The 16,373-nt window shown below is 37.1% G+C and overlaps 1 protein-coding gene across 1 annotated transcript in view; it reads left to right on the forward strand.

Annotated features, from left to right (window-relative positions):
• The window catches only part of rbfox3a (RNA binding fox-1 homolog 3a), a 347,427-nt gene extending 335,779 nt beyond the window's left edge, over positions 1-11,648 (forward strand). Inside the window, exon 12 of the mRNA XM_079851788.1 lies at positions 8,204-11,648. Coding sequence (XP_079707914.1) covers positions 8,204-8,206 — 3 coding nt within the window. The 3' untranslated portion in view covers positions 8,207-11,648. The remainder of the gene's footprint in view (positions 1-8,203) is intronic.
• The last annotated feature ends 4,725 nt before the right edge of the window (positions 11,649-16,373 follow it).

Consider the following 16,373-nt stretch of genomic DNA (forward strand, 5'->3'; position numbering starts at 1 on the left):
GATCCTCAAAAACGCTAGCGCCACCAACTGTCCAAAGCTGCACTCAAGTTAATGCTAATAACTTTTGAACTGTAAGGGCTAGAAACAAAATTCGTTTTCCTTTGATTCCTTGGCTCAAGACGAATCTATGACCGCCATTTTGAATTTTCTTAAAAAAACAACCTTTTCTAACTCCGCCTAGACCGTTGCTCTGATTTTCACAGAAATTGAACCAGATCATCTTCAGACCATGGTGACTAAAAGTTACAGAAATCAAGTTAATTCGTCAAAGCGTTTCAAATAACGCGCGAACAAATTTGACGAAGAACGCGTCAAAATGGATGTGAGGCTATATCTCCTCAACGATTTAGCGAATTCTGACCAAACTTGGTGTGTGCTATGACAACCATGACCTAAGGTTACCTGCACAGTTTTGGCACAGTGACACCTAGTGGTCAGGAGATATGAAAAATGTATCTTTTTGCTTATAACTTCTGAACGGTTTAGCCAAAAATCACAAAACTAGTCTCTTTAGTTTCAGTGTGTCATGCTGAGTCGAACAATACCTAATTTTCTCATATTGGCTTTAATGAAATTTCCAAAAATTCTAATAACTTTTAATTAATTTAGCCTATTGTAATGAAACTTCTTAATAGATTCATTGGGTCATTCCTGAGAACATAGATACCAATTTTGCCATAGTCTGCATAACTTCCTGTCCTCCATTATGATTTTCTTTCAAAACCTACTTTTTCAAACTTCTCCTAGACCATTTGTCTGATTTTCACAAAAAAAAACATCATCTGAAACATATCATCTTCAGACTGTACCGACAAAAAGTTGATACACAAAACTGTTTTTGTATACCGCTGCAAAAAATTTGAGGCATGATGCCAAAATGACTCTGTATCTGTATCTGCAGGCTGTATCTCTGCAATGCTTTGGCATATTGACATCAAACTTTGTCTCACCTTACTCTGACCCCACCACATCAATTTCATAACAGCTACTGGTCAAAAGTGATAAACCATTAAATCATATTACTAGGACTGTACTAATGATTTTTCAGCCGTTTTGCCTAAATGGTTTGCCAGTTGGTCTGATGCTCCCAGTCATGTTGGCATGCCTTATCGTGTTCTTTGTGCTTGGCCCCGATACTTGCTGCTTGCAGCTATATTTATTATTATTATTAGCATTATTATGGTAACACTTTACAATAAGGTTTCGTTTGTTAACATTACTTAACTACATAAGTTAACATGCACTAATAAATAATACTTCTACAGCATTTATTGATCTCTAATAATGATGATCTTAACATTTACTATTACATTTTTAGGATCGAAAGTTGTATCTGTTAATATTAGTCACTGCACTGTGAACTAAAATGAACAATAACTAAGGTTAATATATGCTGTAAAAATATATTTCTCATCGTTAGTTCATGTTAGTTAATTTAACTAATATTAAGAAATGAGAAAAACACTTGTAAAGTGTTACCATAATAATAATAATTTGGTTTTTATTTCAACAAAGCCATAAAATCAGCAAATCTGGTTACATTTTCTCATACGCAAATCTACTTATTATTTACAGGCAATAATAGCAAAATATCTAACAATTAAATAATCTAAGAGCATAGTACATGTATGATATAATAATCATATAATCATATTTTTAACTAAACCTGTAAGGTAAACTAAACCTGCCTGTTTCAAAGCAAAAGCAAATATTCATGAAGGAATGCCCTCAGCAAGGTTTCCTTCAGTTTTAATCTGTTAGATGTCACGTAAAGAGCATACACTTAATCAAGGCCTCTTCTGCTGCTCCGAAGGCATTCTGTAAATAAACATAGTGCGGTAATGTGGAAAGAGAGAACACTTCCCCACTACACGGTCTATTGCACCCTCTAGCTGATGAGATGTCCAGAATCCCACTGCAACAGAGATGACAGGGGGAGCAATTACTGCTCATTGCTGAAATCTCCATCACGCTTATGTTAATATGGAAGACGCAGTCCGCTTGAAAATAATTTTGAATAGCACATTTTAACTAACAAAGATATATGGATATACCAGGTATCAGACTATAGGGATTGGTACATTTAAAATAAAAAGACATCCCACTACCCACTGGGAAACTGCTCCCTTTGCAGAGAGTTCCGCTTATGATGTTCTAAACAACATGTTCCAGTATTGATTTGCTGTTGAGTTACGTGTTAAGCGCTGAGAGTATGCAACCTAGTCATAGATCTTCAGGACATTTTTAGTCAAGTCTAAAATGGATGTGGAGGACAGGCCAGGCTAAGAGTTCCCAATAGGGGAAGATTTAAGATATTGTGCAGGGAAACAATTAGGAAAGAGACAAACATACTCTTCATATAGAGTCAGACAACTTATCATTGAACAGGAAACTTCTCTAATCAATTTATACAAAAAGAAAAATTTGCACACACATAAAAAATGTGTTCAAATGTTTGGGATCGGTATGATTTTATAAATGCTTACGAAAGATCTCTTATGTTCACCAAAGCTAAAAAACTATAATATTGTGAAATATTATTACAATGTAAAATAACTGTTTTCTATTTTTATTTATTGCTGTTATGGCAAAACTGAATTTCAGTATTATTACTCCAGTCTTCAGTGTTACATGATCCTTCAGAAATTATTCTAATATGCTGATTTGTCACTCAAGAACATGTCTTATTATCAATGTTGAAGACAGTTGTGCTACTTAATATTTTTTGTTCAAAAGAATAGCATTTATTTAAAATCTTTTGTGACATTTATAAATGTCTTTACTGCCACAAAAGATGAATAAAAGTATTCATTTCTTTCTTTTTTTAAATCATACTGATCCCAAACCTTTGAACGCTTGTATGTATTTCGTTTTTATAAATACAATAGAAATATATTCACCCAGACATTAGTTAACATAATAAAGGAGATGTATCTTTTTGTAAAATGTGGAAAGTCAAGTGATCTATTTCCAAAAAGATCCAGCCTAAATGGAGGAGCGCTTGTGCACTATAAGGTGAGAGATTTTCCCCCAAGGTGACATTCCCCCTGAGGCCCAGCACTTTATACAGGACCTGTGATAAGACATGCCAGGCCTTTAGAGAAGAGAGAGAAGAAGAATGAGAAAGACAGAGTTGGGGGTGGCAGTAATCCTCCCAGTGAAATAGGGCCTCCCTCGTTTCCTGGTTCTTCTGGGCGTTGATCATGTCCTCGTGTCTCACACACACACACACACACACACACGCACACCCCCAGTAAATAGCAGCCTGCACCCCTCAAATGGAATTGTAAGGGTGGAGTTATAGAAGAAGGGGAAAGAAACCAGGGTAGAGAGGCAGCATCCAAAGTAATTTACTCCACAGATTAAAGATAACAGCATTGAGTCAATAACCACTGATCTCATTTGGAGATACACTAGGCCAGCCAGGCGCGTGGCACAGCCGTTCTGCTCAGTCTATTACCATAGCTGTTGCGGCTGCCTCTTCAGACACACCGTTCTCCCATGAGTGTGAAATCACAGCAGCCTATTGTAAAACATAGATTAGATGCATTGCTTTTTTCCACCTTTGTAGGGAGAAATCTACAGCGCAACATAATATTTCACCTAAACGAATGTGTCCTTGTTCCCCTAGTCCTGCGTGCGGCTCACTTGGCTCGAAGAAAAGAGGGAAAAACTGCACAAAGGCAGGCGTTTATGTAGACCTTACAAGCATTAGCAAAACTAAAAACTACATTTTGTTAAATCAGTATTGAATATGAAAATATATGTAGGCTAAATCGACTTACTAATACATCTGCACATTTTACTAATTAGTTCCTTATCGTGGCCACCTTGTAATAATTCTTAGTTAAATCAAAACCAGGGAACAAATTAGTTCAACGTGGCCACGATTTACTAAAATGAGGGAACGAATTAGTAAGTCGTGGGAATGAATTCTTAATTTGTGGCCACAATTAAACTAAAACGCGAGAGCAAATTTGTGGCCACGATACATATTTCTCCGGAGTCATGTACGGGGATCCGTAAATGTTTAAAAGTGGACTGAAAAAAAGGCCTTGTTTTCCTTAAATATCCAAACTATTGTTTATCAGAAAGCAAAATACAAAAGCTAAATAGTCTTCTGTGGGAATGGAATACCAGATTTATCAATGCACTGTAAATAACATTGTGATTTTAATTTCTCTATTTAAGCTTATTTTTCTTTACATTTTTATTATGTCTGACTTTGAACAATGTTGTTAGTGTTGATCAGTTTGAAAATGAAAAACAAGACAGGTGTGGCATATAAAAACACTATTGCCACTGTGTGTTAAACATACAAAGTACAAAGTCCTTTCTTTTGTAAACTTATTTATAGACCCTTAAGAATATTATGTGGTGACGTTTTATATAATATAACATAATAGGCTTTAAATCCAAATTGTTTATACCTTTTCTGAGGAGAGGAGAGAGTATATTATGTCCAGATGTGAGTCAATTTCTCTGTGCTGTGTGTTGTTGAGCTATTTCAATTTATGTCCTTTTTTCCTTACATCGGGAAGGTATTTACGCTGCCCTCTGACCTCAGTTTATTTTTTGTGGAAGACACAATTTTAATTGACTTTGTCGCATTCACATTTTCTGAAGTGGTCATTTACGAGCCTTTTCGAAATGAAATACTCATTGTGTTCGGTGCTTCCAACCACGTACTTTGGTTAGTCCTAAAAAGTGGCGAAACCACGTTTTTAATTTGACCGTAAACCGCTTCTTCTTGTTAAATATCTATGCAGAATTGTAAATGAATCGGATTGAGTTAATTCATGCAAAAGACTATCATATTCTTGACTAAGGCATTTCCATCTCTATTTCAGACAATTAAACTAATCAAGCGACTATATTAGGACTCAATCACCCATTTATGTAATTCCAGCATTTAGGCAGAGAGAGAAAACACAGTGCTGAGCATGAAATGACTGCTGAGGAGACAGTTTGCAGTCGTCTAAATGAATGTGTGAGCTTGCAGATTGACAAGATGGAAGTCTCCGTCTTGCATGGACGCCGCAGTGGGCCATTAAAAGATTGCCTGTTTAATTAGCTCTGTTAATGCAGTGATTTGTAAGATGGCACCCTGGGCCAGGGGCCAGTCCACATAGCAGCAGATTTTCATCTCTCTCAATTTGATGGCACAAATGTTAATTTACTGAGAGGTCTGTTTGAGGGTGCAAAACTGCAAACAGGATGAAATTAGAAGCTAGAAAATAGAAGTTAATAATATAATATAACTGTTTAGTTCACAATGCATCGGCTTAAATTGCATTGAATGATGTCAATATTAGACCCAGACTGGGTCACACTGGACGATAACGCAGTTTAACATTATATCTGCTGTTACCTCATTAACTTTCTGTCATTTAAAATTGTGTCTATTCCGTGTGCTGTTTCATTGTGCAATTTTCTTCTGTCAGGGGATTTTTAGAAAAATGTTTTTTTTAAGCAAAAACTGTACTCTTTGTACATAATACTATATATATATATATACAGTATATATAAATATATGTGAGCACATATCGCAGTCATCTTTTGTATGTATGACCCGTAGTATTAAATGTGTTCTTGCTGTCCATTTCATGTAGGCTTAACATTGTGAAAGTTTCAGCTTATATGAATCGCGTCATCTGTTAAAATCCAGCTGGTACATTCTGCTCTCGCTTAGCCATTTGTTTTTGGACTTCAAGATTCAGTAGGTAAAGCTATGTACATAAGATAAAAATAAGTAATACTTAAGCAATTTTTGTGTCTAAATAAAAGGAAAATGATAACTCTGTGTTTAGTTTTTTTCTGTTTTGCTAGACTTGATGCAAAAGGATGTAATTGATAGTAATATATATATAAATTATTTATTTATTTATTTATGTAAATGTTTTATATATACTCTACCGTTGAAAAGTTTGGGGTCAGTAAGATTCAATTTTTACTGTTTTTGACAAGGCTGCATTTATTTGATTAAAAATACAGTAAAAACAGTTGTATTGTGAAATATTATTACAATTTAAAATAACTGTAAATTATTTATTTATTCTTGTGCTGTCAAAGCTGAATTTTCTGCATCATTTCTCCAGTCTTCAGTGTCACATGATCCTACAGTAATCATTCTAATATACTGATTTGGTGCTCAAGAAACATTTCTTATTATCAATGTTGAAAACAGTTGTGCTGCTTATTATTTTTGTGGTAACGGTGATATAAATTTTTTCACAGGATTCTTTGATGAATAGAAAGTTCAAAAGAACAGCATTTATGTGAAATATAAATCTTTTGTAACTTTATAAATGTCAAACATTTACTGACCCCAAATATTTGAACGGTTTATGTGTTATGTGTGTGTGTATATACAGTACTGTGCAAAAAGTCTTAGGCATGTTAATACCCCCACCCCCCCCACCCCCCAAAAAAAAGGTTTTAAGCCAGTTATTTATATCTTTTGCTGTAGTGTGTCAGTAGGAAATATCAGTTTACATTTCCAAACATTCTTTTTGCCATTAATTGTAATAATCCAGTGAGATCTGTGTATGCACAAGGAGTCTGACAACAGCCGGTCTGATCTGATCTCACCATCATCGAGTCCGTCTGTGATTACATGAAGAAACAGAAAAAACTGACACAGACTAAATCCAGAAGAACTGCGGGAACGTCTCCGAGATGCTTGAAGAAACCTTCCTGCAACAGAATATATTTATATATATATATATATATATATATATATATATATATATATATAAGAATATATTTTGATATTTCCTACTGACACACTACAGCAAAAGATATAAATAACTGACTTAAAACCTTTTTTGGGGGGGGGGGTGTATTAACATGCCTAAGACTTTTGCACAGTACTGTATATATTTATTATTTAGTATTTTAATTGTTTTAAATGTATTATATCTTTTATTTCATTGTATTTTTTGAATACCTAGTATTTTTTTTACATTCTTTCAGTTTTGTCACTGAAATAGTCTCAAATAGGATGTTGAAAAGGGGGCTTAGCATTTATCATGTTACCAGCGTTTTTGTTTTTTATCGACATGGCTGACCACCAACAGTTTTACATCTCCATCAGTCGATTTCTGTTCATGTTTGTCAAGCAAAAACTTGAGGATCCCATGTCTGTTCCAGAGATATTACGCCCCCGAGCAGAGAACAGAGGCCCATCATTGGGCATGATCAGTATGCCGGAGCACATCTGTGTGCTCCTCCAGGGATGGGTGAAGAACTACAAAGTCATGTTAAAATTAAAGTCAGCTCGCTCCCTCTTCTGAGGCTTCTCCGCACGGCACCATATCTCCCCGAATTAGAGAGCTTCTTTCAGGATGAGAGCCCCCAGGACACCCCGGAATCTCCTCCTCCTCCTCCTCTCTCTCTGCTTTTCTCTTCCTGTCCGGTGGACGTCTTCTCAACTCAGTGTCGAACATCCTCCTCAGACTGCAACGATATCGCCGAGCCTCTGATCAATCCGGTTCACTCGTTACGCTGAAAATTTAGTGGAAGCCCTCCCCGCTGAGCCCTATTTTCACTTCAGTTACTATAATCCAGGATTTGGGAGATAATTCCTCAATGTGTGTTTAGCGTTACACCCAAGGATTGTTTCTGATATTGAGGCGGTGCATGGAAGATAATGTAATCAGAACATATTTAAATGATTTGCATTTTTATCGTGTAATTAGTCCAAAAGTCTGAGATCAAATGAAAAATCTGGGATTCAGAATGTAATTTAAACCTGGGAATAAAGGTGTAGGATCTAGAAAAAATTATGATTAAATTACGGTGTTAAATCAATAAGAAATATTTCTTTCTTTTTTTCCTAGATAACATGATCATCAGGTTTTTATTTTATACAAATTTGTAGAGTATCTTGAATGATGCTGTTATATTATTTATTATTTCATAAGAATTTTTTTACTATTTTTTATATTATTTTTCCTTCGAATTGTTATGCTGATAATTTAATTGATGGAAATTTGAAAAATACTTATTATTATTATTACTATTGTTATTATCATCATCATTTCATAGGATTTTTCAGTAGATTTTTTCCTTCAAATCATTATGTTGATAATGGTCTCCGACTTTTGGACCCCACTGTATGTGCATGTTAAACAGTCTGCATGCAGTCCAACAGCATGCAATGCAGACTAACTCATGTTTTCTCTTTTTCTTTTGCATCTAGTAAATATAAAGAAAGAAGACAGAGGAGAAGAGCATCAGCTAAAAAGGAACAAAAAGGATAAAGGAAGAAAAGCGTCAATGAAAAAAAAAACATACAAAAAGAAGTTAAGAGGAAATCCTCACACCGAGGCTGTCAGGAGAAGGCATTATATATCTCTGTAGGGACGCGAGACTGACGCAGCCAAGCTGTGGATGAAAAAAGGGGTTAGCTTTCACCTGGGACAGCCTTTCAGGTGGAGGAGAAGAGGAGAGGTCATCATAAAACTTTTTATTTTTCTAAACTTTTTTAAGTTTATGGTTTCAAAAAGATGAAAAAGATGAGTGTATATATCTATATAGCGATATATATGTATGTATAAATATGTTACAAAAAAGAAAAAAAGTAGTACAAATAGTGCAAATAGCAACAGAGTGATGAATTAGTGCTGTAGGAGGGGGGGAGGGGGTGTACGTGTTGGTCCTTCACACCCCCCACCCCCCTCCCACCGCAGACCTCCTTGTCCGGCCTGCGCGAGGAGGCCGGGCAGAGAGGCTAAAGGCCCACCAGACACGATTCCATGTGGCCCCTCTTCATCCAAAGCCCTCGAGTATATGGCACAGCTGGGTCTTCCATCAGTACGTTTTTGTCGTGGGTTGAACTGCATTGCTTCCTTGGAGAAAAGGCTTAGTCGCTAGCATGGGGCAGCGATCTTCTCAAAGCTGTTATTCATCCCGTCTAGAGGTTAAAAACGAAGGCAGACGAACTTGCATGGGACTCCGAAAAATTCAGTCAGAAGATCCACTATAATCAATACATCAGGTTGTTATTCAGGTGTCGCATCGAATGGGACGAGAGAAGACACTGTAAATAAACCACCCGATCTGAAGGAGGGAATGCGGTGTCATCCCGCTGTTGTTTGTAGCACAATACGAAATGGCCCGCCGGCAGGTTTTACTGGGATGTGTGCGTGTGCGTGCGTTCTTGTGTGTGTGTGAGTGAGTGGTTACGGGCGGAAGGGGGCTTTATAGAGTTGTGTTGGGTCGCCCAGGGCTACCAAAAAGCATTTCATTGTAGTGTTGTGGAGGTGGCCGTGCTGTGTAGTAAACACTTTTGTATGTGGTGTCATGAGGCTACAAATTAAGAAAATTGGAGCTGTCTTCTTGGTATTGTCACGGGAGTTTCCCTATCCATCTTGAAAATGGGTTCCTGCCCGCTGCAAGGTGGAAAACGACATGCCAGTTTAGTCATAGGGTTGCGAGCAAAAGTTTTATTAAAAATCGATTACCTTTATACTTCTAATGAGCTCCATTTCAGTGACACATCCTTATATATTTAAACGTTGTACTAATTACATGCTGCTCAGCGTGGTCAAACGTCGATTGTAGCCATTTACTAATGTTGTATTATTGTATTACCAGTATGAAAAACATTTATATATGGATATATCTATTTGTGACTTTGCGACCCTTCAAGAGGATTGTACCTTTTTTTGTTTCTCGATGGTGGTCCAGGTTTCTTTTCGGCGACGATTTATGCAAGTACTGAGAGATTTTCACTTGTGTGGCATTGTTTCTGTTGTCTGTATATTTGGTTCAGCTATTGAATGTAATTCAACTTTTTATGTACATGTCTTTGTTTTTTAAGCAGTACTTTGTAAATGTGTGGACATGGTAAAGCTGGTAAAGTCTTCGTTTTGAAGCCAAACCCGACGGAGATACTGTACTGTCCAGCTGACCACAGGAGCACTCCAGCTGGCCGACGGACATTATCATGACCCTGCAGGACAATAGCAGAAAGACATAAAACGATTGGAGGAGACTTTGGCTTTTATCGACAGCCACTTTCTTTAATTCATTATTTTTTATTTTTTTTCTCTCTTTATGCAAATGGAGAACAGTTGATCCACGTTCAATCTAGATTTATTGGTTTTATTCAGGTCAACATTTTCATTTTAACAGGACTGAATCAACCTGACTACATTAGGTTACATAGATGAAAGCAAGTGGGTCAGATCAGGTAGAAATACATCTTTAAAATAACAACTGCACGTTTTCACGCTTTTTACAGTGTGTATTTTGGCTCAGTGGGAAGAAATGGTACATTTAATAGATAGCCCACCTCTACAGACAGCATTCCCAAGCTTTGCAAAATCATGCGCTTCCTCGGACTCAGGTGTTACATGACAGAACTGATGTGTTCCCTTCCATAGGTAATGATGCTACTCTTCCTTGCTGCATTTTTCCTCTCAGAACAAAACTTTATTTTCTACAAAGCTGGTGACTTCTATCTCAGCGACTGTACTACTTTGTTACCCGAAGGATCACTGAAAACAGTTCGCTGGGTCAGATGCGAAAGCTAGCAGCGGGAGCTTCGGCGAAGACGTGTTGTTTCAGGGACTCTAAAAACCGAGGGGCGGATTCTGCTCTGGAAGAGATTGTGACTGAACAACCTAACAAAAAGATGTCAATTCTACAGAGATCCGAGACCTCTGGGTTTATTTCTTTGCTTTAGTCCGTACGAGACATTACTTGTTTACATGTCCTGGTTTTTCCGACCCTGCTGTGAGGTATATGTCAGCTTTTGCACTGTATTCTTTGGCTTGTTGTCTTCCTTCTACTCTCTGTTTCCTCTCAAACAGCCCATTAACCTGAGCACCAAAGTCATTCGCCGTCTTCCTCGACCCAAAGCAGAGAACCAATGCAAACTGTAGTCTGCTTATAGTCTATTGTCAGAACTACGATGAGACTCAAGCGCATGTATCTGCCACTTGTTCCTTCATCAGAAACGTCCTTCAAATCTACACTGGTCGTCTGCTCTAGATCTTAGGGCAGGTGTAAGACCAGCTATGCAGCTCACCTGTGTCTGCACAGTTTCCTTGAACTTCATTCAAACACAGTCAAGCCAATGGAAATGACAAACTTATCTTGGCAATTGCTTTTCCCAACACGAAAAAGGAAAAAATTAACTCCTGCCAACCTGATTTTCCTCATCGTCATTGCCAGATCCCCGAAGCACAAGAGTTTGAATGGAAGTCAAGTTAGTTGTCTCAGTGATAGTTACCTTCCATGTAGCTTGGATGTGTATGTGTGCGTATGTGTGCGTGTATGTGTGTGTGTGCTTCCAGCCCCTTTGTTTTCTACTGAAAATATACAAAAGCTACTTCCTCTGTCATCTCAATATAAAATGTATTATATTAAAGGTTCTCTTCATGTACAACATGAGCTCTACGCAACAACAAATCTATCATTTGGGGTTTTCTTTTGTTTGTTTGTCATTTTCTTGGTCATTCTTTTTCAAATTTTGAAGTTGTTCCAAATACATATGCGTGGGGGGGGGGGGACTATAGAAAAAAAAGAAACCAATATAAAGTATTCTATTTACAATGAAATGACGAAACTTCTGCTGTCCTGGATCTGTACTCTAAATTTCAGTTTTCTTTCTGTATGCATCCAATGTGCTTCAAACAACCAGTACTGTTTATTAATGAAATCATTATATTATTATGATTATTATTATTACTATCATGATTAATATGGTTATAAATAAATATTTCTTTCTTCAATAACAGAGACTCAAATCTCTGAGCTTGTCATATGTATGTGGCATCTGAATTATGATGACATTTCCTGCATTGCACTTCATGTACACTGAAAATACTGTAGAATATACACTGTGTACATTTATTGCACGACTCTCTGGACTACTCGATTCTGATTGGTCAATCATAAATTGTCCTGTTCTATCAGATACAGGATGATTTAGTAGCATATAATGTGTAATTGGTCTCTAAAGCCTATTGTTTTTTACTTGTTGGCTACATAAAGCATTTTTAAATTATAAGTGTCAAACCACAAGTAAATCCATTATGTGCCGCTTCAGATCTTTCTCATTGCTTTCACAAATGATCATAGGTGAAGATACACACTTTGATTTTACTTTGATTAAATTGTGGGTCAAATATAATGCTAAGATAAATCTGTATGAATTCCCAACAGTTTTTTTTTTTTTTTTTCAATGTTTTTATGTTGGGAGACAAACCCCTGCATAGCTATAGCACTCATGAAGACAGTTCACGTTTGCTTCTGAATTAATCACTATTTTAAATGAGTGAATGAATCAGTGACTCACTCATTAAGATAGTTACATGTTTCCTGAATCAGTGGCTGCATCTGAAAACTTGTCTTTGCAGGCAGCATTTGCGCACGAAGGCACCTCACGAAACTGATTTCGCCAGACTTCTGAGGCAACGTAATGGTTTAATGATCTACAGCAAAATAGAGCGAGCTTTGGTGAAAACTAAGCACACATTGAATTACTACAACAGCAATTTCTCGCTAGAAATGACATCAAAAGTGAAAACTTTGGTCAAAAACGTACATTTACACACAAAATGACCACCAACCGCAACTGTCAGACGCAGGGAACACTCAAATACAGAGCCAAATTCAAGGAACAGAGCAAAATGTTGTAGGTACAACATAAGTTAGTCACATTCTTTCCAAATTTCCAATTTCCAAATTTCTTTGATTTAAGTTCCCTTTTCTCCTTTTTCAGGCATTTGTTACTAAAGATGTTGGTTCTTAAATACAGCAATAAAATATTAAATATTGACTGTCTGGAAATAAATTCCTTCTAAAAATAACCTTTGAATATTCTATAAGCGCTGCTGAAAAATATTTGACCCAGTTTGTCATTGTAGCTTCTCCGTATGTATCACAGCCATTGTTAAGTTGTAGAATTGAGAGTGAAAGGGATGATGGGAGTTCTAGCCCAATTTGTCTTTTGTTCCCTTAGGGCCACAAGACAAAGTGGTCCTGTCCATCTCCACAATGATCATTTACCTACACAAAGCAAACGCACCATCGATCCCCTTCGCACCCTACAAAACAGCACAAAGACGTTCACATATCTACACTAACGAACAGCTCTCCACCTCCAACATTGATCCCATGGTACGGTACTTTGTCATTCCCTCATTACACTAGCTTTGGAAGGTCTCGTCCAATCAAAGAAGACTTTACACCTCGTCTCGAGGTCACCAGAGGAACCTCTTGAAAAAGAAACAAATAAGAAGATTGCATTAGCTGCTTTGAAATGCAAACATGCATGATCCAAATTGGTGCACAGAACAGGAAAGAAAGGAAAATGTACAAGAAAATAAAAGCTAGTCATGCCCGAGCATATATCTTCACAAGTGTTTTAACATGGCAAAACGCTTCAACGTATACCAGCATAAAGACCTGTGGGGCAGTTCACTCATCTTGACATTTCTCCATCCCTTCCTGCAAAAACCCTAAACAAAAAAGAGCTCCACATGGAATTTTGCATCCAATCATCTTAAACCCGCTGTCACATTTGCCTATATAGAAATCATCCATTCATGGCCGGGGTGAAGAGTTGGTTCACTCTGGCTTTACATGATGACTGACAGACTAGACAAGCAAAGTTTTAGACCCTACCCCAACCCTGCCAGCAGGAGACAAAAGCCGCCGTTCCCAGGATGAAAGCTATTAAGAGTACATGCTAGCTTGCCCCCTGTGCTCTGCGAGACTTGTGTTAATTACACATGAATATCGCATGTAACAACAGGCTATATCCTTTCATCTGAGCTTGGCGCAAGAGAGAGCCAAGCGACGGAAGAGGAAAAAAATGGCAAAGCATTAATACTAATCACTGGTGCGGTAAATTAATTTTGGATTGCTTCTCTGGGTTCATACAAAATTGTTTTGTTGAGGGGAAAAAGGAGATTAAAGCTTTAATTATACTTGGTAATTCATTCCACAAAATAAATCCCCCCTTTTTAAAGGGTCTCTTTCGATGTGGTAATGTGGTGTCTGTCACAAGGCAGGCTTATAATGAGACCCAGCAGATGAGGTGTTCACCCATTTCTCATTTTAAATTGAGCAGTAGTATCTTCCAATGCCCCTCCCGATCTGACAGACCGTCCAACTCTCAAAAACCACATCCTGATGCCATTGGTAAAGGAACTTCCTGTAAAAAAAATTACAGGAAGAAATGTAATTCAGGAAAAATAAATCACTATTCATTTGTCTATAAAATTATCACTTTGAAAAAAACAAAGAACACAGCATTTACAAGCAAATAAAGAATAAAAAAAAAATACAACACAACAATACAATACAACAAATTCTGAAATGAACTAATAGCATAAGTTTTACGAGCAAGCAAGACTCTTTTTAAAGTTTTCAAAGAATTCAAATATATATCATCTTCTTTCTTTAAAAAAAGTATTTTATTTGAAAATTCATAGGATTACTATAATTGTATAATTTCAATAAAATAATTGTAAACTTGCAGTATGAAAAAAATAAACGAAAAATTCAGAGTCACCACAAAAAAAGCATTTTGGCTAATTCAAAAGTTTGGGAACTAATTGGATTTTTATAACATTTGAAAAGTCAATCTAAAACACTCTGCAATAAACGCAATTCCAAAAATGTGGGTAGCCTAATTGTTTTCTTTCTCTCTTTTTATCAGAGATAACAAAAGCAATTGGATGACTGGATAGCCTACTCTCATTAAAGGGTACATAACATGCACAGTTTCACCTAATCTCATGTTAATCTTGAGTACCTATAGAGTAGTAGTGCATCCTTAATATCTCAAAAAAGTGTTTAGTTTTATTATATTTAGAAAAGAAAAATACAGCTTTCCGATTCTCTCCGGGAAAAGCCGAGGTCCTGGAGGCGGAGCTATAGAGTCAAGCGGTAGTTCTTGATTTCCAGCAAAAGACAGAAATCTGATCCAGTTGTACTTACATGAATGGGGTCTTTTATCACTGGGACCACTCCACGTTTTAATAGCAAACGATTTGCAAATCCAGCGTCGACCTGAGCCTCGTTAATAAAACATTCGTCACTGAAATGGCCAGAACACACAACCGCACTTCCTACACTCCGTTGCTGCCCCGGAAAAACAAACTGCATCCACTGTTCCTGTAACACTGGGTTTTTTGGAAAACTGAACACGGTAAGCTTTCCCTCACATCCAAATACACACTTTTTTGGAGACATTCTTGAACAAATCCTATGCAGCGCTGCCGATGATTTCCTGTTGAAGCGCGTTGATGTGCGCGGTCTCGCTCTCCTCTAGTCGACGTGCTCGCGGGCGAGCTTTTCCGAGAGAAATGCTCATATAAGGAGTTGCACTCTGATCTACGTCATTAGATCCACGATCTAAAAAAAACCAGCCGAAACTTGTACCAACCCGGAAGTAAGATTTTCAGCATAGAAATTCTCCGTTATTCGTCCAAAATATTTTTTTAAAACTTTGCCCATGTTTAGCATGAGAATCTATCTCTTTAACACTGTAAACAACTCTGAATACATGAAACACCATTGTACCCCCCCTTTAAAGGGATAGTGCATCCAAAAATTACCCCATGATTTACTCACCCTCCTCAAGCGAGGTATATATGACTTTCTTCTTTCAGACGAATACAATCGGAGTTATTAAAAAAAGTCCTGGCTCTTCCAAGCTTTATAATGGCAGTGAATGGCGGGTCCTGATCTTGAAGTTCAAAAAAGTGCATCCATCCATCCGGGGGGGTTAATAAAGGCCTCCCGAAGCGAAGATCCAAATTTAAAACTTTATAAAATTAAATAACTTAGCTTCCGGCAGATGGCCTACTCAAGTCGACTGAATTTGTATGCAGGTAAAGAGACCTGAGTTCTAGCCTATTATTTGAAAAGTTACTACGCATAAAAAGATACTGATAAATAAATTGGAAGGGCAGAAACTTCCTAAACTCCCATTGAAATAGCCTATAGCTCGATGACAAAAAAACTCGAGAGCCAATGAGATTTGTGTGCAGTTTATCATTCTATGCTTTGGATAAAAGCGTCTGCCAAATGCATAAATGTAAATGACGAAGATGTTTTCTTAATTTGCGGGTGTTTTTTTTATTATTATTTGCATGTGTTTTCTTCAGTTGCAGCGCGTTGAGCTCTCTCGGCCACCGTACGTCTCATGTAAACTACGCGTCAGATTCAAACCTGATTCAAACGCGATGTTAACGTCTTAAATTTCGCCGTTTTTTTTTTTTTTTTTTTTTTTTAACAAGCAATTCGAATAACTTTAGAACGATTGGAATATAACTTGCGAATCATACTTGTGGTACTTTTATGTACGTTTTTGGTGCTAGACAATTACAATCACACCTTCATCCTTC

The sequence above is a fragment of the Squalius cephalus genome (genome assembly GCF_949319135.1).
Source record: "Squalius cephalus genome assembly, chromosome: 19".
NCBI classification, from domain to species: Eukaryota; Metazoa; Chordata; class Actinopteri; order Cypriniformes; family Leuciscidae; genus Squalius; species Squalius cephalus.